At 40.3% G+C, this 26738-nt stretch overlaps 1 protein-coding gene across 1 annotated transcript in view; it reads right to left on the bottom strand.

Annotated features, from left to right (window-relative positions):
* ccdc88b (coiled-coil and HOOK domain protein 88B) overlaps nt 1-26738 on the bottom strand; it is a 59449-nt gene that overhangs the window by 25754 nt on the left and 6957 nt on the right. The window contains exons 4-19 of the mRNA XM_085426801.1: nt 24149-24218; nt 23895-23953; nt 23107-23190; nt 22144-22284; nt 19836-19981; nt 19450-19531; nt 17957-18115; nt 15615-15761; nt 15232-15406; nt 14887-15002; nt 13743-13811; nt 10679-11389; nt 7898-8077; nt 4856-5196; nt 4540-4699; nt 2289-2660 (exon numbers count right to left, since the gene is read on the bottom strand). Coding sequence (XP_085282927.1) covers nt 2289-2660; nt 4540-4699; nt 4856-5196; nt 7898-8077; nt 10679-11389; nt 13743-13811; nt 14887-15002; nt 15232-15406; nt 15615-15761; nt 17957-18115; nt 19450-19531; nt 19836-19981; nt 22144-22284; nt 23107-23190; nt 23895-23953; nt 24149-24218 — 3012 coding nt within the window. The remainder of the gene's footprint in view (nt 1-2288; nt 2661-4539; nt 4700-4855; nt 5197-7897; nt 8078-10678; nt 11390-13742; nt 13812-14886; nt 15003-15231; nt 15407-15614; nt 15762-17956; nt 18116-19449; nt 19532-19835; nt 19982-22143; nt 22285-23106; nt 23191-23894; nt 23954-24148; nt 24219-26738) is intronic.

Genomic DNA, 26738 nt, shown 5'->3' with positions numbered 1-26738 from the left:
CAAAATAACTACACTCACTGGTCACTTTATTAGGTACACCTTGTTAGCACTGACTTAGACCCCTTTTTGTCTTCACTGCTTCCTTAATTCTTCATTGTACGGATTAAACAAGGTGCTGGAAATATTTCTATTAGATTTTGGCCCAAACTCGCATGATACACTTACACACGGTTGCTGCAGATTTCGCTAATTCTACCAAAAGGTTCTCTGCTGGATTGAGATATGGTTACAGTACAGTGAACTCAGTCATGTTCAAGAAACCAATTTGAGATGATCTGAGCTTTGTGACATGGTCCGTTATTCTCCTGGAAACAGCCATGAGGAGATGAGTGCACTATCATGATGAAGGAATGGACATGGTCAGCAATAATACTCAGATAGGAGTACTAAGGAGTTCAAAGTCTGGCAAGAAAATACCCTCTCACATCACATCCAGCCTGAACACAAGGAAGGATGGATCGATGCTTTCGTTTCATTTTAGCCTAATTCGAACCCTACCTTCCAAATGTTGGAGAACAAATCTGACACTCATCAGATGAAACAGCATTTTTCTCATTTCTATCATCAAATTTTGGTGGACCTGTGTGAACTGTTGCCTCTGTTTCCTGTTCTTAGATGACAGGAGCGGCACGCCGTGTGTTCTTGTGCTGCTGTAACCCATCTGCTTTAAGGTTGCGCCTTCAGCGATGCTTTTCTGCATACCTTGGTTGTAACATTTGATTATTTGTGTTACGGTTGGCTTCCTATCAGCTAGAAGCAGTCTGGCTGTTCTCCTCTGACCTCTGGCAGCAGCAAGGTATTTTCTCCTGCTGCTCACACGCGTCTTATTTCCTGTTTGTTTTCCTTGCCTGTTTGTCTTGTTTCTATTTGTGTGTGCCAGACATGGATTGTTATCTCCTGTTCTCCCAATCAGCGTGCAGATTGGTGGTTCATTTACTCATTAACCTGCACTTCAGGCCAACTCCACCACAGAGCTATTGTGGTAATTACATCAGGCCTTCATCTTCAGTTTAGCTTTTGTTCCCCGTGTTTGTTTACCAACTTCTCACCATTCAGCTTGGGCCAGCTTTCATTCTACAGCTACAGCCACCCTCACCTGCCCATCTGCTCTAACTGCCATGGTCACCATATTCATTCATCCTCTGCCAGCACAGCTCTCCCATGATTTTGCTCCACCTCATCCTCCTCACTTCTGCAACTTGTGTACCCCAATAAAGACTTGTTGAGTTAGTATATCAGAGGGTCTCGCTTCTTTGCTTCAGATTACAGTTGATCTTAATACTGCTATTGCATCAGTTTGTGAAATACAAAAACCAATGATTCTAGCTTGTGATGCTTTATGATAAACCTTGGTGTCATGCTTCACCAAAGAGTGATTTCTCATCTCAGCTTCTGATATGGTTTCATTTATAAGAAACCCAGGGGGCCAGAAAGGTGAGATTTAACCCTAATATTTCAAGAAAAGCAAAAAAAAGAAAAGAAAAAAGCTTAGAAGGAGGTAATACTTTTTTGTTTCTTCTCCCATGATGACAGGTCTACTCAGTTTTATTGTTTGACACTCGAGGGGGTGCCTACTCAGTTATGACCAAGCGTGTACGAACAGGTGAAAATGAGCTCCCACCTCCAGCAGCTACAGCCAGTAAGGAGTGAACATTAAAATGCTACTTTAACTTTAGTATTAACAATCCTGCACACTATATCACACACAGGAGCCATTTTCCTGCATAATTTCCACTTTTAATATTTTAGGACAGTGCAGCTATTAATTCTATTTACTTAAGTAGAGCATTCTTGCATTTTTAGATGTGAAGATGTCTTCATCCGCAATCGTTGTTTGTGCATTAATAAGTGTAAGTGGAACCAGGATGTAGCCCGGATCTGTTTGTGCCTTAGTTCATCTAGACTAATCTACTGTACAAAACCTGAAAGCACTGACGTAATAACGTTCTGAGTGAGAGCCACACCGGGTGAAATTTGTGACCTTGGCAATGCTGGAAGCGCCCCTCACAGCTTGATGTTAGAGAGTATGTGTGAGTGTGAGAGAGAGACAGTAAGAGCTTAAGCAGAAAAGCAGCAGAGGAGATAAGGAAGATTAACAGTAGCCGGGGTGACATTTTAAAACCGATGAGCAGAGATAAAGCACTAGTTTTGGAAATAAAGTGCTGCACTCTGGGAAGTGGCCCACTGTGAGCTGATCGTCCTCGAGAATCCCTAGAGCAAGAATTTCAACAGAAGACCGAGCCCCCACACCAACCCCCAAACACCCACTCACACATTCAAATACAGACCTCTTTTTCCAGCTCGATCACCCTCTCACTGAGATGCCTCTCTGCCTCCCCCATGAAATGATCGCGGGTCGTGGAAAGGTCACAGCCTTTGGCAGCCTCGGGGCTTTGATCCAAAGGTGACATGTCTTGCTTGTCTGTCGATTCTGAATTTGAATTAGGCGCACTCTTCACTTGTGCACTTTCCCTCCTCGTCTCTAACTGCAGAGATTCACTTTTCTTTAGGAGTTGGGAGAGAGACTCTATTCTCTCCTGTGACTGGTGGAGAGAATCTTTTGCCAACTGCCGCTCGGCTTCGGATCGCTGTAGTTTCTGGCTCAGGTGTGCCACTTCAGTGGCCAGTTTCTCAGAACGAGCCTGCTCACGGGTTAGATCCTGATAAGAGAGAGAAAGAAATAGTGAGAAAGTATAACGATTAAAATCTCTGGAACTTGCTGTAAACACCACAAAAAAAACTAATCTAAACAGCCTGTATTTGTATAGCGCTTTACACTACATTCAGTCATCCACCCATTCACACACAGGTGATGGCAAGCTACATTGTAGCCACAGCTGCCCTCGGGCGCACTGACAGAGGCGAGGCTGCCGGACACTGGCACCACCCTCTGACCACCACCAGTAGGCAACGGGTGAAGTGTCTTGTCCAAGGACACACCGACCCAGACTGTCAGAGCCGGGGCTCGAACCGGCAACCTTCCGATTACAAGACGATTTGCCAACTCTTGAGTCACGATCGCCCCGAAACCTACATACATGTTTCCCCACAAAGGTTTGTTTGACTCAGCAGTCCTTATGCACCCATGTATGTTCTCCTTAGCACACTCGTCCCCTTCGAGGGACAACCCAGTTCAAATCAATACAAAGTTGTTGATCGCAATGTAGTGATAAAACATTTCAGTCTTCATGGGATAAAGATGTCACCATCCATAGGACAACTGAGGTCAGAGTGGTTTGATATATATGGAAATAATGGCTTCGCGGTCTGTACACTGCAACCTAGCTCAACACCAACAGCACATTTTAGTGTTTGACAGTGCTCACAAGCATTATTATTAAAACACCAAATGAGGGATTATGTTGTGAACGTGTGGTGTTTCATCCCTCCAGACTTTAGTCTCTTGGGAAATCAATGCCAGAGAATATTAAAGCTGTTCTGTTCAATATGTGGTAATCCAACACCTTCCTAGGAAACTTTATGTTGGTTTTTCCTTTCATTTATCACCCATTTACACTACGTTCTTAGTCTGTGTGAGAACCAGTCCTCATGTGAGTAGTTTGATACTAGTTGTGGTCCTAGAGTGGTTCAATCTAATAACATTATATCATAATTAGTATAAGTTAGTAATTAGATAGCAAATTAGTAGGCAAATAACTAATATAAACAACAAGAACACACCACTAGAACATTGCCTAACAAGTGCTGAATCTTTGTTTTCTTAGAATGGATGGATAGATGGATAAAAATCTATCTATCTATCTATCTATCTATCTATCTATCTATCTATCTATCTATCTATCTATCTATCTATCTATCTATCTATCTATCTATCTATCTATCTATCTATCTAATAGATTTCAATTGTAAATTCATGTAAATGGGGAATCCTCTTCCCATCCTAAAGCTCATTATGGAGTTCCACAGGGATCCGCACTAGGACCAATTCTGTTTACATTATACAAGAATTATATATGACTTATTTTGAATTCACACCAGCTACTCTAACATAGAATAAAAGAATAAACAATATGGATCTAGAAATGAGTATAGTAATTCAGCTTAAAACATAATTGTTTATTTACTTACTGTATAAGATTTTGAGTTTTTCAGAATGTATTTATTTTTATAGCTTTTTCTAATGTTAGCAGAAAGCAGTCGACATCATTTTCTTCATTCTGTTGTGGCCACACAGTATATAAAATCCACACTCAAATGCAACTAAACAAACACTTTAAGTATGCATACTTCACTTTATGTTGTAGTAAATAAAGTGTTACTGTTTTCCTTTTTCCAGTTTTGAGCACCATTTCTATTTTCATTATGCTCTGTGCTGAGGGACCACAGTGTCCATCAACAGATAAAAAAAAATAAAATTTGAATCTTCTGCATTTCTCATTATTTTTCCGGTGTGAACACACTGAATTCATTTCAGTAATAATAGTAATTTCCACTGCTGAGCTGCCTGTGAATTTTCCACCACATCCCTGCAGCAGTGCTTACCGTTAGGAACTAAAGTACCACGTCACACATACACACCTGGGACAGTGCGCTAATCTTGGCCTGTGCTTCTGCATACTGCTCCTGCAGCTGCTGTTTACCCTCTTCCATGCTGCTTAATCGAAAGCTGAGCTCTTTCTCCAGGTCCTGCAGCTGAGCGCAGAGCTCCTTGGACTCAGACAGCTGCTGACACACACGTCTACACGCACACCACAAACACATTTTAGACACTGGTTGCATAAGACAGAGTTGACATTAAAGATAAATGTACTGTTCAGCACAGTGCTGTCTCTGGTGCCTTATAAAGTTAACTGCATGATCAAGGTTAACTCCATGTCCTTAGGAGTGTGTGTACCTGTGTTCAGCATCCAGAGCACAGGCTCTCTGGTTGCTGTGCTCCAGGGCCAGGGTTGTGCTCTCCAGCTGCTGCCTCAGTCTCCCCGCTTCCCTCTCTCTCTGTCTGCCCTCCTTCCGTTGGCCATCCAGCTCTGACTGACACACCTCTTTCTCTTGCTCTAACCGTGAAGCCTCCAGCAGCGCCTGATCTCGTGCCCTGGCCAAAGATTCAGCCTCGAGGGTAGCCTCGCGGAGCTCTGCCTCCAGCTCCTCCTCGCGACGGCGTGAGGTCTCCAAACTGCGGCCCTGACGCTCCAACTCTGCTCTGAGAGTCTGAGTAGTGAGCTCTAACTGGTCACTCTGGCAAAAGAGAAAACACAAAGGATGATTTCGGTTCTTAACGCCCGCTTTAAATAAGTCCCCCATAATCACAGAGGAAAGTGCAACAGACAACACGAAAGCATGTGGCCAATAAAACAGGCAATAAACATAAAATTAACTTTATCAGAGTACAAAAATTAAACCACTGGCACAGTTTTGCATTTGGGTTGTTGATTCTACTACTTTTGTAGTTTTCATCCCTCGTGTTTTTTAGTGTTTTCCTCTTCACTTCTTTGTTTCTCTCTTTTTGTTTCTTGTTATTTTATAGTAACTTCCTGTTTAATTTTGGCAGTTGCTTTAGTCTAAGAGTCAGCTGTTATCTGTATGTTCCTTCCCTGCCCTATTTAATTTCCCCTGTGTTATTATAGTGAGTTGGTTTTCTGTGTATTTATAGTACCGTCTCTAGTTATTTGTCATGATGTCTGTTTTCCTTTCGGCATTGTTTGTTTTGGGCCAGGCCCCAGTGCACCTCACAAGTCCTCAAGTCAACCCGGGCTGGACCTTGTTTAAGTTTTGTGCCTTTTAATTGCACCTTGGGCACTTTATCTGCTCATACTCTGAGATCTTTGGTACCTGGTGGATTTCTGTAGCTCCCACAGCTTTCATTAGTCCCGCCTCCTGCTGTGTGCCCTGCTTTTAGGTCCTTGCATTTGATTGGATCAAAACAGCAATAATATATTTTAAAAATACAGCTCAAAAATAAGTAATTCAAAAGTTTTCAGACTATTAAAAACATTAAACATTAATTTACCCTGAAACCAAACTGCAGATTGAACTCTATATAAATAACAGGAACTGTTTGCTTATCTGTTAGATATTTCTACTGTATAAGCAATACTGTGGTCTATAATTATTTTCCTGAATGTTAAAATGCTCACCTTTAAATCCTGTTAGGGAAATTCACCTAATTTATTAAATCCTGTACTTTAGTGAAGAGGATGTATAAAGAGGGACGAAATAGAAATTACAAGGATGTCAAGAGTACTTTAAAGCACTTGAGTAAATGTACATTTTTTTGCCGCCTACGAGAATAACCATACTTCACATTACTGCACCCCTCCACATCATCAAACGTGGATGTAAACAATGCAATTCAGAAACACTTTCAAAGCCCTATAGAAAAAACATATTGAGTAGATTTTTGTTATTTCCAAGACACAAAACAGCGTCCTCCAGATTGTGGACTAAATCTAATTACTTAGCAGAAAATCTGATCAATTTTTCCAGGATATATGAGGGTTTTTAAAAAAATTAATAAAAATGCTTTAAAACAAACCAGTTCAGTAAACGTACACAACGACAGGGAAGCAAAAGGGAGAACGAGGATGAGACGTGAGTTCCTATTTTGTTTTTACTTACACCTACAGCTGAAAGAAGTACACTTCATGATTCATTTAACATGCACTGTTTTATTCTCATGAATTCTGGCTCTCTGCTTCTCCTGCTGGTGGTCGGAATGTGAAGTCTACCTCGAATGTAGCTAGAATCCATTCTGTGTCATGGGCTAAAACATCAAATATTGAAATGAACAAATTTTTAGTTGCTGCTGACGTCTGGCTGGCTTACAACTTAAGTTATTTTATTCATAAACCAAGTGACAGCAGAGTACTTTCTCAGCTCTAACATTATGAGAGTGTGCTATTAGATTTAGTGTTTAGAAATCAAAGGAATGAGGCACTGTTTTTTAAAGATGCATCTCTGGTTTGATGCGATGTCATGAGAAGTGTGGCAGATCGGTAGGAAAAGCCCATCCAGAGTTGCACTACTTTTTCATGCAAGCAACTAAATGTACACAAAACAGGTTTTTGGGATGCGTCATAGCGGAAAACACTTGTTCTAACGTGCTGTTTCTTTACAATAGGTTGTCAATTATATGTTGTGTACAGTTAAAGAACATCCAGTCTTGGTTAAGAAAATTGTAGTTTATTAGCCAGAAGTAATTTTAGTAGACATTTAGGCCAAACAGCCACAAAAAAGACTGATGTTTTCACTTTCAAAAAACTGGGAGGGTGTCACCAAAGAACATTACCCCATCAGATGGAGGGTTATATACAGCGTTTTCTGAGTGGGAGGTATTTATGAATCCCTTTTAAGGTATTTCTTTAATGCTGACTTAGCAGTGCTCTTTTCCTTAGTTTGCAGTTTTTCTTATGTGTTGAAATTTTTACTGCAAATTGCACATTAAATTGCACCGTATTCACAAAGACTTCAATGACCCAAAGTGGGCTGTCTGAAGAAGGTGGCTCTCAGTTGGGTTTCTGCTTGAATTTCCATCTGCAGAAATTCACTGAATAAGCCAAACCAAAACATTCACCTGCTTCCCTCCTCAGTATTCACATTTTTGTCAATATGTGAATACTGCAGTTCAAATCTGATTTGCTCGCTCAATATAAGGTGGATAAAAATGTTAACATGCATCTCCGACAGCTTAATAAAACTGTTCCACTTCATGTTGAAGCCTCAGTCGTGCAGTAAGGGAATTTGCTTGCTGAAATACTGAAATTTATTGGTTAAGTGGAATCCAGATGGGATGTTTTTATTTAAGCAGACCACAGAGGTTGACTTTATCTGCCCTTCTTCTTCTATTTCCCTCTTAAGTCCAGTGTCATCTGCCATGTTCATGGGCATATTTGGCGTCTTTATATTGTGTGTGCAAGTCTGTGGCTGTGTACTCTCCAACCTTGCGTTGGGCGGAGCGCAAGGCGTCCAAGGAGCTGCGCAGCGTGTCTCTTTCTCTCTCGAGTGTAGCCCGCTCTCCCTCCAGAGTGGCGATGATTGTGGTCTGCATCCTGTGAAGCTCTGCTTGGCTTCGTAAGCGACACAACTCCTCCTCCATAACTAGACCCTCAGACTGAAGAACCTGAGAGAAAAGCAGTTAGAAACATCTGAAATCTCGATGTATAGCATGTGCATTTACTATTACTACAAAACATTCTTATATTTTTCCAGTAATTGAATGAGTCTTGTATATATATGATTTCTAGGAAAGAACTACAAACCTACAGCTTTAAAGGAAGTGTTGAGTAAATACATTTCCTAATAATTCCAGTTAACTGGCAAACAACACAAAGGGTCTGTTGTTGGTGCACTGCAGGTTTGATGAGTGTGCAAAAGCACAAACAATCCCAGATACTCTTGCAGCTTTGCGAGGCTTTACTCTGGCACACTGCTGCCCTGAGCGAAATGCAAAAATGCTCACAAAAGCAACCTGGTGAGCTTCAAGTTCCACCATGTTTGCAAATATTTTCCATCATGCATTTAATGTAAAGTACAGCTAAGTACAAAAATCACCTTTTTGTATGATAATCATGACAGTGTAGATCAGAAACTTACCAAAGAAATTAAAAATTTTCATCTGGCTGAACAAATTTTTATGACAATCAATATAAAAGCTGTTTTTGTAATAGATATTTTAGTTTGGAGTGAAGAGCCACGCCACTGTTATTGCTGAAAACAATTCTGATGTGTGAACTTTTTGAATCTTTGTTTCTGTTATTTACTGAGTTACTTTAATTGTAATGTATATAATCAGAGACAATATTATGAAAAAAAACTGAAAAACCAGAAAACTTGATACCAATTTTGTAGTAGGATGACTCCATGCAGCTCATACTTATAACCAAAAATAACCCAATAACTTAAGAGCAGTGTTGGTCAAGTTACTTGAAAAAAGTAATCAGTAACTAATTACCTATTACTTCCCCCAAAAAACAATCCCGTTACTTTACTGATTACTTATTTTCAAAAGTAATTAATTACTTAGTTACTTAGTTACTTAGTTACTTTTTAAAAACACGATTTACAACCTGAATAGGTGATAAAGCGATAGATCTTTCAGCCCAATTCTACTTTTTCTACATAATCCATCATACAAAATGTAATCAAATGGAAAAGTCTCTTTTTAAAACTTGTTTTATTAGTTTTAATCTTTTAACTTTATGCATCAAGCAAAAATTTAATTATATGCAACATTCTCTGACTGGAAGAAATTTGATTAAACATTTAAACCTATTTTCTGCACATTCCAGCAGATAAAATAATTTTTTTTGTGTGTGTTTACACTCACTCTTTCAAACAGATGCAAGTAAAACACAGCAGAAAATAAATGAAATCAAAGACTAGCGGTCCTTTTGCTCTATTTTCACCTGTAAAGCAGAAGTGGCGTAGGCGCAGGTGTGCCCTGGTGCAGGTGTGCTGCAGCGGTCAGTTGAAGAATCCGCGAGTTTCTCTGTGAGTTTCCCATTACGTCGTAGCACACTCGGTGCTTGCTTGGAAGTTTAGGGGTTTTTTTCGCTGTAAAAATAAGTTTTCTTCCCACGCACAACGGACACTAATGTTTTTGTCACTTTTTATGGAATCAAACTCAAAATAAGGTCAGTACTTCCACGCTTTAAACGCTGCACGCTCATACTCTCTCCCACAATCGATATATGATCCATTGTTTATCTGCACACAGCTGTTGTCACGAATGTCGCACTCGCTTACGTCACTGTCATGAAACATTCTCGCAAAAAAATCACGGTTTTAGTAACGCAGTAACGTAGCGTTCCTACGGGAAAGTAATGGTAATCTAATTACCGTTTTTGCAATAGTAATCCCTTACTTTACTCGTTACCTGAAAAAAGTAATCAGATTACAGTAACGCGTTCTCTGCTTAAGAGTGAGCTTTAAAAATCGCCTTCACAGTCATTGGTTTGTGCCACTTTCAGCGCTCCGCTGCAGTCTGGATTGTTATGTTTTGACCACTTGCAGTGAGACATCTGCAACTTCACCAAGAGCATCAAACTGACTCAGCGTTGCATGACGAGGATCTTCACTGGCGATAAGAAACTGGTCTCCGGCTACAACCCAGAGACCAAAGAGCACGGTTCAGTGGAAAAGTTCATTTTATTTAACATTTACAGTGCTGCGCTCCATACAGTTGTCCATCATCAAGGTCAGACTGTTAGTGCAGAGTTGCACTGTAACTGTAAGCGTGAACTTTCCCTGACTGTGACACGTTTAAAAGTGACGTCTTTCACAGTACATTGAAAACCCAGACTTTTTTTCTATATTTACCATTGTTTGTGCCCAATACATTTGTCACTTACGACTCTCCCTTAGAAAATGTGTTCTCTTTCTCAAGATGAAAGCTAAGATCCATCATGAGTCACAGATGTATTACTGCAAGTGGTCAGAGAGGGATTTCCAAGGAGCGATCTAAACATGTGCTTAGCCCTGAAAGCAGTTTATAGCTGCACAAGGAGTCGATCATTAAGTGGCTGGCAGTCAATTTTAAATCAGTTTCAGCTTTTGCTTTTTATGGGTGTTGTAGCGGGAACATTTGATGGCGCTTTGCACACAAGAAACACATTATAAACACAATTATACAATAATATAACGCCCACGTTTTCACTTGTTTCACCGACCATTAATATCTACTTTCTACAGTCTCCAACTTAACCACTACAGCCAGCCATACCTCTATCTGCCTGCGGGCCTCCACCAAACTTTCTCCGGCTTTCTTCAGACGCTGCAGCTCAGCCTCGACGAGTACCAGCCGCTGCTCAGCCTCCCAGGTTTTCTTGCTCTGCTCTCCCAGTTTAGAGCGCAAGTCCTGGGCCACGTTAATCTGTCTTTCGGCCTCCTCCTGGGCCTCCTGGAGTCGTTTTGTCAGAAGCTCCATATCAGGACTAGTCAGGGAACATACGGCCAGGTGTGTAGCTATAGTCTCTACTTTATCCTCAACTGATTGTTTCTGTATCTCTGAACTTATTGGTAATTCAGTCTTTTCTTTCTTCGGCTCACTTTCTTTTTCCTGTTTCTCCCTTTCTTTCTGCCCTCCCTCAGCCTCTCCTCTTCTATTGGTCTGGATCACCTCATTGCATGGTTCATCTTTTCCCATCTGAACATGAAGAATCTCTTCACCAACTCCTGCTTCACGGTGAGTCCCGATGACTTCTCCTCTTTTCTCCTTCTCCTCCATCATTTTAACCCTTCCTTCCCCCTCTCCCCTGCAGGATTCAGATCCCTGGATTCCTCTCACCACCTTGTTTCCCTCCCCCTCCTCTTCCACTCTGTCTGGCATCTTCATTCCTTCCTCCTTCCTCTTGTCTTCTAGGTGTTGAAGTTTGGTCACAAGCTTTTCCAGACGCTGTTTCAAAGTGGCATTTTCATTCTTCAAGTTTTGAAACTGAAAAGCATAATTGGAGAGAAATTTAAAGACATTTCAAAGCTTTGAAATATCCCTTTTTTGTCACTGTTTCCTTTCATGTGCTGACAGTGATTGAACTTGAATGCATGGTGGGTAAGAAAACTGAAATCACCCCCTTTTCCTCAGAATACATCCAGTTTCGATACAAAAGAAAAGACAATGAAGTAGGGAAAAACGAGAGAAGGACAGACAGGGAAATTACTGATCGATTTAAATGATCTTTGGTTATAACAACACAATATAAAAGCACTCCTCCACACAAATAACTACAGAAAACTCAGTATGCCTGAGATCCGTCACACAGCACCATTCGCAAATTCTAGTATAATGTTGTGAACTGAGTAACATTTAATTACCATATTTCATCTGAGGGAATGCAAAGCACAGCCTTCAAGTGTCTTTTACGTGTCATACTCAGATTGGTTGTTTTAATCGTAACACATTTACTATTTATTACTTAAAATATTAGTTTTTTTAAAAGTGTTAAAATAATGTCAAATCACACTGTCCACAATAATACAATAATACATTATAAAAAAGTTTTATCTTGTGACATCAGTGACAAATCAAGGCCATATGTTTATGGGACACACACAACACAAACCCAGAGAAGCCTGTGAACAATAAAAACCAATTCAAATTCAATTCTGTTTGATTTATGTGGTGCCAAATCACAGCAACAGTTGCCTCAAATTGCCCTATATTGTAAAGTAAAGAACTTACAATAATACAAAAAGAGAAAACCCCCAAAATTATATGACCCCCTATGAGCAGCGGCAGTGGGAAGGAAAAACTCCCTTTTAACAGGAAGAACCCTCCAGCACAACCAGGCTCAGGGAGGGACGGCCTTATGGCGTGACCGACTGGTAGGTGAGGGGAGGAAGACATGACAAAGACATGCTGTGGAAGAGAGCCAGAGATTAATAATAACTAATAAGGAGTGTGTCAGCCTCCGGTGATCATTTAATCAGAATTGAATCTTCACGCTACAAATTTGTTTTACTCTTTGTTGAAGAGGCTGAGTTACTTTAGTTACTGTTAAACACTCATAATAACACTACCTAGGCAACCTTTGTGTTTACATTTGACTTGTGCTGTTGCACTGTATATAATACTGTGTCACTACAGTTGCACTATAGTGCTGCTGCTGCTGGTACCTTGTTGTGACAACAATTTCACACATTAACTTAAGTCTGGTACCGCTGTCATCAGTGACAGTGCTTCACCGGAAAAGAAGGACAGAAAATACCCTTCATTTTGTTTGCACTGATAAATGTTGCCACCTACAAGTTATAATCACCGCTAAATGGTTGTTCAGTATATATAATTTTTTTTAATAAATATCATTATCCCTTTTTATCATTATCCCTAAATATTGTATTATTATTCTAAGGATATAGCGTCTGCCCCCAGATTTCATTTGGTGGGAAACCCCAAAGCTATGCGGACACAGTTAAATGCAGTATTAACTGCAGTTAATTATGTTTCCCTTTGTTTAAGCTAACATTCATTCCTGCGTTTCTGTCATATTGGGCAGCAAACAATAACAACACAACATTTCACCACACTTTACTACTTAAATAACTAACAGTTAATGAGAACTATAGAACAATATTTCTATACTTTTAGCTCTCTTATGGTGTCCACCAGCTCCACCTGTCAGTCATCTGGTGTTGGGAGGCTAACATACACAGTATTTTTAAATCTTTTTCACTTGTTCCTGCTGCTGGTAGAGGCAGATGTAAGCTATGAGGCTGACAGCCAAAACAGTCAATTCTCAGGCTGGAGGATGGAAACAACGAGTAGTTGTAGAGTCTGCGAGCAATCCATTTCAAACACAAGTGAGCCATTATTTTTGTAAAAATGTCGAATACTGCAGCTAATTTTCTGCTGATGATAAATAAATAAAAACAAATTGATTCAGCACCAGAATTCTGCTCCACTACAACACAACGCTGCTCACACATGCTATGAATTTATTATATATGGCTACATAATACATGTGGCAGAGAAGGGTTTTTACATTGGCTAAAAAAGCAATATTACTTATAATAATAATAATAATAATAATAATAATAATAATAATAATAATGGATACTTTATTGATCCCCATGGGGAAATTACTTGTTTTTCTCTGCATTTGACCCATTCACTCAGTGAAGCAGTGGGCAGCCCACTAAGCAGGCGCCCGGGGAGCAGTGTGTAGGGACGGTACCTTGCATTAGCGTCAGAACAATTTACTACCAGTCAACAATGTGACGGTAAAAAAAAGAAAAGATGATTGTTAGAACAGTAACTGTTTGGTAAAGCCTTCAGTTTGCTCTGTGCTCACCTCCCTAAATGTTTCCTGATGTTTCATCTCCAGGCAGGCCAGCTCATCCTTTGCATCTGGAGAATCAGCCTGCAGCGAGGGGAGATGGGTCTTTAATGCCTTCATTTGTTGCATCCTGTTTTTCCAGCTTCATTTACATCTTTAACAACTTAGATATATTCAGAGATGGCAGGCCTGCTGGTATCGTAATTAAACATTCTTAATTAAAAATATTTTTTCCCAACATAATGATCATATCAATAACAAGACACGCAAGGGAAATGGAAAACTATATATAAAACCTGATTTGCATGTTATCCAGTTGTCATTTCTCTTCTGTCTGTGTGCATTACCGTGACCACTCGAGCAAAGTTACATTGTTACAACTACAAAGTTAAAGCTGCTGATTAATGTAAATGTCAGCAATTCACACTGCTGCGCAACTCACCATGCAGATGACCTTCTGCAAACTGCAATCATCAATAAAAGGCTTTTCAGTATTTTTTAAATTGTGAGAAAAATCCTAGTAGCAGATTTCCATGAAATATCGGGATTTTAAGGATATATCACCCAGGTTCAAGCTGAGCATCAGAATGGGGAAGAAAGGTAATTTCACTGACTCTGAATGGGGAATGGCTGGTCTGAGTATTTCAGAAATTTTCCCACACAATCATTTCTAGGGTTTAACAAGAATGGTCTGAAAAAGATGAAATACCGAGGTCAGGGGAGATTTGCCAGACTGCTTCAGGGTAATATGAAGGCAACAGTAACTCAAATAAATCCTTGTTACAATCAACATATGCAGAAGAGCATCTCTGACTGCACATTACATTGAACATTGAGTCACACTAGGCTACAAATTGGAAACTGAGGTTACGGTTTGATCATGGGTTCACCAAAATTGGACAACAGAAGATTTGAAAAACTGTGGCAGCAATCAGGTGGTAGCATCAGAATTTGGTGTAAACATCATTTAAGCATGGGTCCTGCCTGCCTTGTATCAGGCTGGAGGCGGCAGAGGTGGGAGATATTTTCTTGGTACACTTTGGGCCCTTTTAGTATTAACTGATCATCATTTAAAAATTCACAGGCTGCCTGACTATTGTTATTGAGTAAGGTGACATTTTTCTCTATTAGTCACAACTTGCGAGCTCTGAACTCTGACCTCCTGCTGGGCCTGCAGCTCCTCCAGTCGTCTTCTCAGCTCTGCGTTCTCCTGCTCCGCTCCCAGCAGCCGCAGCGTCGAAGCCTCGCCCACTTCCACGCTCAGGGGCTTCTGATCTGAGGCGCAGAGAGGAGGAAATAAAGAATAAAACAAGAAAAAGAAGAACAGAAGGAGGGAGTGAGGCAGATAGGTGGAGGAAAGAAACAGAGAAAAAGAGAAATGGATATATGAGCTCAGTTACTGTTGATTAATAACCTGTGGGTAAGTATTACGTCAAAATATTTTCTCTTATCGGTTAATTAGCATGTCTTAAATGACAAGGTGCAGAGAGGCGGGTGCTCTGACCAATCACTTCACTCAGCTCCTCGTCGGACTCCAGCTCTGATTGGAGGAAACGCTGCGGAAGTGAAACAACCGGAGCAAGGACGCTGCCTCCGCTGCTGCTGTGCCTCAGGTCAGCCTCGAGGCTCATGTTCATCTCCAGCAGTTCATCAACTCGCTGCCTCTCAGTGTCCCGCTCCTAAGCACATATAGACACACACTCAATGATCACATGAGCAAGAGACTTCAATGGTCCTCCACACAACATGCATGGGGTTCTTTCATGAAATGCAACCTTTCTGTCAATAAAGAAAATATTAGAACAATCTGCAATCTTCAGTTCAATTATAAGCTCATTTGTACGGGATGGACAGAAATGCAAAAACTGCATCATAGTTTCCACCCACCGCTTCCACTTCCATGATTCTCTGACGCAGCACAAGATTGTCCCTCTCCAGCTCACGTAGGGAGGAGCAACGCGCCCGAGCGTCCGCCAGCTGCTCTTCTAGAAGCGTTTTGGTTTCCTGCAGTGCTGCGCACAGTTGCTGCTGCTCCTGCAGGGGGCACCAAACAGAGACGATTGAAACAACACGATGACGTGCTCACTGTTTTCGTTTCATGTATTCTGTCAAGTCTGGGGGTTTTTCTGAAGCAACTTCCTCTAATCTGTCATATCTATCAATGCTTTGCTCCCATTCAGTTCTCTACTGTCACTTAAGTGCACAAAGCAACTTTAAATGGTTTTAGCTGTCAGCTGAATGTATTTTCTATATAATTTCCCCTTATTATACAGTTCACAGTAAAGACACAGACAAGTCCTGCTGAGGGAGTCAGAGAGGCTGACGTACAGCTGAGAAGCAAACTGCAGACATTGCAAGTACTAAAATATGATCTCCAACTGTGATCGTAGCTCAAGAGTTGGCAGTTCATCTTGTAATCGGAAGGTTGCCGGTTCGAACCCCAGCTTGGACAGTTTTGGTCATTGTGTCCTTGGGCAAGACACTTCACCTACCGCCTACTGGTGTTGGCCAGAGGGGCCGATGGCGCGATATGGCATCCTCGCTTCTGTCAGTCTGCCCCAGGGCAGCTGTGGCTACAACTGTAGCTTGCCTCCACCAGTGTGTGAATGTGAGAGTGAATGAATAGTGGTGTTGTACAGCGCTTTGAGGTTCTCGAAAAGCGCTGTATAAATGCAATCCATTATTATTATTATTTTGGAGCTTGTATCCGGCTACTTTAGTACTTTTAGTACTCAGTCTGATGCTCTCCAATGTTAGAGTTGTAAACTGTTGTAAATTGTGACATTTATATTTTATTATGTTTTTGTTAGGCTGTATTAAGTGAATTTAAACTCAGAGTAGCAGCTTGATAATAACAGGAAACAGCAAGTTATTACAATCTAATTACCAAAGTAGTAGCCTAGTAATTACCTTGTAACAGCGGTGGTTATAACTGATGTATATTATATTGAATTTTATGTAACTGTGTACTAAACAGGCCACATAAGCAAGACCAATTAGTATAGTAATATAATTTTAAAAATATTCATTTTTATATCCTCATACTCACAGTAGTTACTTCATAAAAAAAATAAGGTAATACTTATTAATATCTAAATCCACATTAATAACCTATTAAAGCAAAATTGAAAAATCAGACAACATGGTGATAAAATATATCTTTCAAAATGAAGGAAAATAAAATATAATATAATACTAAGTCACATTTTTAAGATTTGTTTTAGACTTTCTGTGTTTTTAGTGAGACAAGTTAGCAGTTTAACAAGACTATAAAAAGCTACAAGGTGTTAAACCAGAAATAATCACAAGCAAACTGTCAGCAAACCTCTCTAGCTGTCTTGCTGGTCCTTTTTTGGCCAACTCGGTGTAATTTTTAGCAGAATCCACACTTACGCAGATCGCTGCAAACAACTTGTGAGTACGATGTTGTCACTACTGATAAAAAACGCAAATAAAACCCAACATGTAATGAAACTAATTTGACCTTCCAAACTGATTTTTATTTTTATTTCTTTACACGTAAACATTCGGCACCTTTTCCTCCCGATTCTTTACAGCCGCAAAACAGTTCATTTTGAATTTCTGGAAACGAGTTCTCGGCACACACACAACATTAGAAAAAAATCACCCTTCCGGCTAACATGAGCAGTCACACTGATATTGAATTTAAACAGGATGACTCAAAAAAGACAGGGAAGGTGACGGTGAAGACACTGCAAAGTGTTTCACAAGGATATGAGCACATTTTTTTTTTGCCCTGAACAGTTATAGTACCTCGGAATAAATCTCATTTGGGTGTAAAAATTCCAATAACTGTAGCTGCTCTTTGTCAATGAAGCAGCTCCAGGCGGTAAATCCCAATGACATCACACAATATAATCTCATTCTCCGGCTTTGAGCTTTAGAGTTGTTCGTACTCACTCTTGATTGAAACCCTCAGGGCCGTGTGAGGGAATATATGGCTTTTGAGATTAAGTGGTACTTCTTTAAAAAAATAATAGCTACTCAAAGAGAAAGATTAAAAAAGGGATCTTCTTGATGTGACCTTCGCCAGTAATTTTTATATGACGGCCTTTGTCAAGCTTGTGTGTGTGTATCAAAGCAATGTGAAAATGACTTTGTCTTCCCTGCATAACATTTTTTTTAAACTATGTATTTTGTAGTGGAGATGTAGCTGTGTTGCTTGATTTCTCTATGATGTGCGATGTGTGCTTGGTGTGTGTGTGTACCTTCAGTTGAGTGCGTGTGAGCTCCAGGCTGCGCAATCTGTGTTTACAGCTTTGAAGCTCAGTCTGGAGCTGCTCGGACCGTGCAGCTCGCTCTCGGGCACAGTCCAGCTCATCCCGCAGTGCACGCATGCCCCTCACATCACCCTGCAGAGAACGGTTCTGCATGCGCGCAGACACACACACACACACGGAGACACAGATACACAGATACATTCATACACCAGCTGGGATGAGGTCAAAGAAGGTTGTGAACAGATCAGGAATGCAGTAAAGCAAATGTTGACAAAGTCTGATACATGAGGAAGGAAATGTGTGCGTGTATACAATCCTGAAATGTACTCACAAGGATAGAAAAAAATTGAAAAGACCCATATGGAAAAGAGCAAGAGCTTTAACTTGCATGTATTATAGTTTCAAATAACATTTGCATGTCTTCTGCTATTTTTTACAATGAAAGTGGTCGAATTAACTGTGAATCACGTAAGCAATATGCTGTGTGAAATCAATGCAGAAAAGGTCATGTAGAAATAACTGGCTTGCAATAAGTCTCTTGATACTTATATAATTCAAAAGTTGAATAACTGATTTATATTTGGGCATTTTTTACACACAGCACGTAACTTCATTTAAACTACTGGAGAAATTACTCACATACTTATATTTAAGATACCCCTAATGTCCACTGTCATTATTTAAACATCATTCTAAGGTACTATTCAGGAGGACTGGCAAGAGTCAGGCCAGTTACTGGCCAGTTACCCATCTGTAAAACTGTTTCCTTGTAGAAATTATTCCCACACAGACATTAATCATTTAACAGTAAAATCACAGATTTAAATTGTAATTATCTTGAGCATTATCAACAACGCTTATGGCAAGGTGCTGCAGTGCTTAGCACTGTCACCTCACAGCAAGAAGCTTCCTGCTTTAAATTCACCAGCAGGCAGGAGCACTTTCTGTGTGGACTTCATGAGGGTTCTCTCTGGGTACTCCAGCTTCCTCCCACAGTCCAAACACATGCATGTTATGTAAGACATATTTGCATAAGTAAATGATAATGACAAATGAAGAATGACAGTGATGTATGGAGTACACTTAGCACTGTGACAATGGAAAATGAAACTAAATGACTCGTCAGTGAGGGAACATTAAGACTGTATATGTATGATCATACCTGTAGTTTTGTTATGAGTCTAAACTTTCAAGTTCAGCTGAGACAGTAACAGCCACCTCTTTCAGGTCAAAGTGTATTTGAATGGAAAGAGCACAATCTAATTTACGGCAGAAAGATGTTTTTATTCAAGATCCAAAGGGTTTTGGGTGATTCTGCACTATTATGATTAGGCCCAGTGAGCAATAGTCTAGCTGTTGTCAAATTAGTAATGTTGTATGTGTGGTAAAAGAACAAAACAAAACAAAACAAAAAAAGAAAGAGAAGAAGAAGTCTGCATGAGATTTCTGTCTGTGTGCTGACCACTATTCCATGTCTGTACCTCTTTTTGAAGCTTCTGAAGCTGTTCCTCCATGGTCTCAATCTCCTGCTTGTAATCCAGTATCTGATCACCTTTATCTTCCCTAGAAAACATATCAGCACCGCAAATGCAATTACACAGTTTTTCTAAAGGCTTTTTCTTTTCTTTTGACTTGTATCTGTGATAAAGTGGCAGATAGAAATATAATTAGAGAAGAAAACGCTGTAATATTCTGAAACCGTACAGGCGTTTAATAAGCTGTGTGCGCTGGATTATACCTGTGAGCATCTCATCTGATCCCGATTCATTGCTCAGGTTTGCAAATAATTTTCTCTGTCTTGACCTTTGTCACAACTTTTTAAGAATTCTCCTGACTTCTATCATCTCGAGCACACACACAGACTCACAGTTGTTGTTTAAGCCGGCGCAGTTTGGCCTTGCTGTCTGCCAGCTGGAGTAGCAGACCTTGGGATGACTCCTCATTGCGGCCAACCAAGTGCCCCGTCGTGGAATCAGACTGGGCCTCCCGCTCCCGACACAGCTCTGCTATCCTCTGGGAAGAAGAGAGAGAGAAAGATCAATGATGGATGTGGAAAAGGATACAAAGAACAGCTGAAAAGAAAGACGTGGGTTGAGGACTAAAGGCTCAGAAACACATTTCTGAGGATCTGTGAAGGTGAAAACAGTGAGCCGCACATGGCAACTAAATAAGTATGTGCTTCAGTAGATGCTAGCAAAGGTAAGATACTAGTGTTTTGCTGTGTATGCACTCTTTTTTTACAGAGTAAGGAGCTTGGGCTGCTGTGATGTCTTCGGATGTTTTAGACTGTTTGACGCTTTGTGATGTATAATTTAAGTCAGATCAGTGTAGCAGCAGAAAATTCACACAAGGGTTAAATGTAGCAGGTATTTTTGCAAAGGGGGTGTATTTTATAAACATTAATGCAGAATGACCTTTTTATTCCTGTAATTTTGCAAACCAGCACAGCAACAGAACATTTTGATCTTACGCAGTATTCACATAAAGGAGAGCACAGTGGGACAGGGTTTTATTAGGGCCGATTTAAATCTGTGGAATTTATTCGAAACAAAATTTAAGATCTTACGTTGCTTTGATCTCATATTAAGGTTGTAGGAAATGCCTTTTAATCCACTAGAAGCTTAAGACAGATCTCAGTTAAATATCACTGGATTCAAGGATTGAGAATGTGTTTGAGATCAGAAGGCAGGAACATGAAGTGGAATCAGAGGTGCATTTAGAAAGGACTGTGAGGTCTTTGCTATTTCAAAGAAGCAAAGTTACTACGCTCCTTACACTAGTTTTTTTTTTTTTTTAAATACTGTAGTCTGTTATCTCCAGCCTAACAGCATGCATTTCATTTTCCAATTCATTGTTACTTAAATCACATTAAAACCTTTGACCACAATGCCATTTCAATCCCACTGTGCACTAATGTTTTATGAATTTTAATTAGTTCTATGGGTGGTTCAGCAGAGATTTCACTGATACCACCTTTTGTTGGTTAAAAAGCAGAATTATTACAACTGTAGGAGGTAATCCATAGCTACAAAATGTCTGGGCGGCATCTGGTGTGAAATGTTGATCCAACTTGAAACAATGGAGGAACTGATTCACTTGCTGAAACTGATTTAGTTAATTAACTTTTAATTTCTTCAGGAAAACACATTTTCAATTTCCTTCTTGTCACGTCGGCGTGATTGAAAACATCATAAATGTCCAATTTTTTCATTTTCATTCATTACAGTTCTCCAGCAAAGAATCAAACAACGGACAATGATGGTAAATTCACTTTAAGGCACAATAACGCTCACACTATGAAGTCCATACTCCCACTGCTTCCATCTGTCTGCACAGTTGAAGAGAGCAAAAGTGATGCAGTAATTTGGTGTTCTTTCCAATCAGCTATTATAGTCGTTATTAATTTCTGTCTTATTTGCTCATTTGCCCACTTGCCTAGATTTAGATGAGCTGCTCAGCACTATCATGTCTGGTGTATGTAGCTACCACCAGCTACCAGTTAGCCTAGAATAGCCCTCAGAAACAGGAAGAACCGATGGCCTGACTCAGCTAAGGGGTTAAAAATTGACCTACTAATGTCCTACTTGTTATCGTGTTTCATTATCAGAATAAAGGTTCTATACAACTCTTCCAAGCTACCTCCCAGTGCACGATCGAATAAATGCTCAACTTTAGGTAACCTTGGTACTAGTTACACCTTTTTAATGTAAACTGCAAACTGCTACCAAACTAGAAATCTTAGAGCTTAATATCTGATCTGTTTTCTGATTTTTGTGACTACTCGTTCCTTGTTCATTGCGTTGTTCTGTCGCGTCTGTCTGGTTATCATGCTCTTGTGAAAGTTTCTTGGTTCCCTTTTTGTTGAAAGAAAAAATTAATCACAATCAGACTTCCTGTTTAAATTAAAAATGACAGTAGGCTTTGTGCTAGAATCATTTCGGGATGTGCTGCTTTGCAAATTCAGGAAGTCACAGATAATTTCACAGGTGCTGGTGGGAAGAATTAGTTATATTTATATTATAACAGGCTGTTTCATTCCCCATGAGTTTCTATTTAGCCTAACAGCTACTGGCTGCTTCTTGAGATTGGTATCAATGCTGTCATTTATCTTTTGGTTAAAAAAAACAGAGTGTCAAGTGTCAAGCTATTTCTTTAAGGCTTTGTGTATTGCATACCTCCAACTGTGTGTCTCTCTGTGCCAGCAGGCTTTGGATCTGTTTGGCCATGGAGCTAAACACCAGCTGCAAGTCTGCACCTTCAGTCTCCACTAGCTCCTCCCACTGAAGTGGCAGCACCACACGAGGATCCTGAGTTACCTGCAACGAGGACCATTTTTTAGGCCTCTATGACAAGATCAATACACATCTGGGACACCTGACACAAAATAGCTCAGGCACTGCGAGCGCTGTGTGAATACCAAGCATTTGTGTACAACGAAAAGGAAAAGAAAAATAAATTCTTACACGTCTATGTGTGAAAGCTGTAGGAAAATGCACTAAAAAAATTCACTAGTGCATGCAAAGCTAGTGATCATGTTGACAGGTTTAAAAATCTCCTCGGGTGTAAGCCATACAGAAGGAAAGCAGGGGGTGCATCCATTCACACAGAAAGAGCACCTCTCACCTCTGTGATTTGTTAGGCTGAAAAACCTGGGGAGAAAAAGGCTGGGAGGCAGCATGCTGTTACTGTAATTCAGTCACGCTGCTGTGCAAAATGTTGTTTTTGTAATTCCAGCAATTATTCATGGGGGGTGTTTTTTAAAAGAGGCAATTTGGCCTTTCTTCCTTATTGGAGCGGATGGTGGACAGTGACAGGAAAAAAGATGAAGGAGAGACAATGATGTGACAGAGGGGGGGATTGGAGAGGTGGACATGGGAGGTGGAGGATCCAGCTTACAGTGGCAGCAAGGGGCACCCAGAGGTCCTTAAAAGGCTGCCAACAGAATGACAAGTAGCTCATTTTCACAACTCAGTTGAAGCACAAGGAGAAGGTATAACAGTTTCATTCTGTCTGCCTACAGGCCAGACAGTGAAGGGACTCTTTGCTTAATCATGTTTGGGAACAAAAATCCTCCAAGAATTTCTTGTTCTTTTTTAATGAGTGAGGGATTTGGTTTGATTAATTCTGCACTTACTTACCTGCTGAATACAACTGGCAATGCCAGCCTGGGTTTCAATGTCCAGGGACTGGATCTGCTGAATGAAGGTTTCCTTATTCTCGCACTGTAGACACAGGAAGAGATGGAGTCAGGTGTGCATGCTAGATCAAAATACCAAAAACTGTGTTCATAGGTATTCCTGGAATTGGCCATGAGGGACGCTTATTAGAAGACAGCAGGGCAGTCTTTGGGTGGAGGACTCCTGGACGACTGTCCTTAGACTCAGACATTTTGTAAACTTGCACTGTTGAGCGGTCGGGCAAGATTAGCACGCCACTTTAACGTGAAGCCTGAAATTGGCTCTTGTACAAGGTTGCCAGGGTAACACAATACAAGGCTAAGATTGATGCCAGCGGAAACTCTAATGAAACAAACAAAAAAACCAAACAGTATTTGAGCGCAATGATCCTGAGCTGAAATTAGAAAAGGAAATTAATCAAGTTCCTCTGGAATGAGTTTATACAAAATAGTGCACAACAATCTGTCTTATTTTATCTTTTCCTAGAAGAATGTTACCTTCAGGCCTTTCTGGTAAAGTTTAAACAACAAATCTGTGTAGTTAGCACCGAAAATATGAGAAAAATTAGTCCAAAGAGTTCAAGGTGTGCAGATATGCACATTACTTTGAACTGATTTTGGAGGAAAGAACATGTAAAGTAAAGTGAAATTTATTGTGTCTGTCCTCCCTCTTTGTTTTTAAGTAACATGCACAATGCTGCTGTGGTCAGCTTTGACCAAAGCATGACGGTCATATGAGCGTGTGATCACCTGCACTGCACTTCCTAGTAAGAGTAGCAGCAGTCGCCTGAGCTCCTCCACGGCTGCCTCTGAGGACACAGAAATAACCGTCATCATCATCATTATCATCATCATCTTCACCCCCCCCAGCACCCTTCTCCTTATCATTATCACCTTAATGTGCTTCACAGATAGCTGAGATATAGACTCGAACATAAAGTATAATTACTTTCTTCCTGCTGAGAGAGATTGGCACTGATAGGATCGTGTTGTTATCTTTATACCTGTTAGGGGGTCCTGGCCCAGAATGGCAACATTTGGGAGAGACATGAGTATCAACTGCTGCAAGTCTTCCTGAAAAGGAAAAGAAATGTAAAGAGTTCAGCACATACACACACACACACACACACACACACACACACACACACAAAAACACCTCAAGTAATCACCTGGACCGTCCTGTTCTTCTGCCCTCAGTTAGCCGAGATAAACAAAAGCGCAGGAACTGATTTGTTGTGTAAACAAATAAGAGATCCCTGATAAAACTGCACTGTTTTGTTCTTACACGCTGGTAAGATTTTGTACAATTTTAGTTTAATATATTTCACTGCATCTTGTTCTCTACTTATTCTCAATGTGTAATAGAATCAAAGAAAAACAATATGATGGTAGCAGTGAATAAGAAACCTGCAGCTAAACCACTTAATACTACTGGCAACTACTGCTGACCTTTTGGGTATAACATATGGGTAATGTGGGTGATGTGACAGCAATGCAGACGCACTGACATAATCTCAAAGGTCACAAGTGACGTCATAAACAACCAGAACAAATTACTTGGAGCGAATCAATCCAAGTATTAGTACTTCCAACAAACCTGACTGGTACATGATCATAGCCATTATTCATTCACTTCAGCTTGTAACAGATATATTAGTATTAGTATTTACTCAGGAAGTCTTAAATGGTAAATGGCCTGTATTTGTAGAGCGCTTTTCTAGTCCCTAAGGACCCCAAAGAACTTTACACAACCAGTCATCCACACACTGGTGATGGCAAGCTACATTGTAGCTACAGCCACCCTGGGGCGCACTGACTATAATAAGTGTATATAAACATTTTTTTGTCAAAACTGACTTTTAACAGATTTAAGGAACCATCTCCTTAGTGGATCTGCTATGACAAAAACAAAGAGGTCCAGATCAATCACCGGAAACCGTTTACTGCTGGAAGCAGCTGCTTGTCTACATTTAGCAAACTCTTTATTACACAGACCTGTTCAATTTCTTTCTAAGAAAAAAATCTAATCAGCCAATTACATAGAAGCAATTCAGTATATTTAGAGATGTAGACATGGCCAGAGAGGACCTTCTGAATTTCAAACCGAGCAGCAGAATGGGTTGTTGATGCCGAATGGGCTGATCTGAATATCCACAATCATCCTGCCTTGTATGAACAGTTCAGGCTGGGGGTGCCGTAATAGTGTGGAGAATTTTTTCATGTTCCCTGTAGTCAAATGGCGCCTACAGTCACCAGATCTCAATCCTCAGCTGACAGTCACCAGACCTCAATCAGATCTCAATCAGCTGCACAGCTGACAACTCTGCAGCAACTGTGTGACGCTGTCATGTCAGTATGAACCAAAATCTCTCAAAGATGTTTTCAGCACCTTGTTGAATCTATGCCACAAAGAATTAAGGCAGCTATGGAGGTAATAGGGGATCCAACCCAATACTGATAAGGTGTACCTAATGAAGTGACCACTGAATGTAATTTCAAGAGAAATTTCAATAATTTTGAGTTGCTTTAATAACAAGACAGCTTGGTTGATTTTCTTGTTAACAACAATTCTGATCACAGAGTGTTAATAATCAATTTTTAGAAGTTTTTTTTCCAAAATATTTGTTTAATGTGTGTCCTTATTGTCTAGATTATCTAAGATTAACTACAATTCAACTGATCAAAGCTGGACTGTTGATGCATGTTGTCATATTTGCTCTGCACTTTATTTTATTTATTTATGTATTTTTATTTCTCCACTGCCAAAAAGGGAAAACATTCCTAAAAAAAGAGAACATCTTTTCATTGCTGTCTTGATTATCTCAGCTGAGGGACTGTGCATCTTACAGAAAACCATTTAAAAATTTGAATTCACTAAAGCCATTAAATCTCTGGCTCATCATTTTGGACATTTCCTGCATGGTCCAAAGTATTTTTAATGCTTTTCAAATTCAGGAGATTCAGGACGAGCAGAAGGCCCACCAACACTGTGTTCATCTTGTTTCAGCGAGTCGTAATTTCTGCTTTGAGCTCTTGGACAAATCCCCTGGCAGACTCAAATGACGCTGAATCAAGCTGGACCACAGACGCCTCAGACATTTCCCGTCCAGAAACCTGGCTTCTCTGGCAGCAGAAAGAAATATCTGTCATGTGACCCCACAGCGCCTCCCTCCTCCTACATTGCCATCCAGTGCATCACTAGTGTAGAGGGTAATCATTACTGTTACTTTGCCACTTAATTTAGTTGGTCTTAAACTTAAGAAAAAGAAAAAAAAAGAGGAGAACAACTTCACCGTTAATTAAAAACATTTCTGTCAGAGAGCCACACACTGTTGCTGGCTAGCTCCTTTCCCAACTGCTCAGAAAGCCTGTTCACAACCTCCTCACATCCATCAGCGCAAAATCACAAGAGTACAGATGTAAGTCACAATTACAGCTCTCTCAGCTGCTTACTGTAATTTATAAACTGTATGGGGAGAAAGGCAGGGACTCCCTTTAGCAACTGGCATGTGCAGCAAACCTTATGTTTCTGCTCCTTCAGGGCGTTTAGGATATTAGCCACTGTAGCTCTGAGTTGGTCTTCGTGCAGCTCGT

The sequence above is a fragment of the Rhamphochromis longiceps genome, linkage group LG2 (assembly GCF_057381845.1).
Source record: "Rhamphochromis longiceps isolate RC_006_pf linkage group LG2, R_longiceps_female_GT1.1, whole genome shotgun sequence".
NCBI lineage: Eukaryota > Metazoa > Chordata > Actinopteri > Cichliformes > Cichlidae > Rhamphochromis > Rhamphochromis longiceps.
This window is presented reverse-complemented; position numbering and strand designations above follow the sequence as displayed.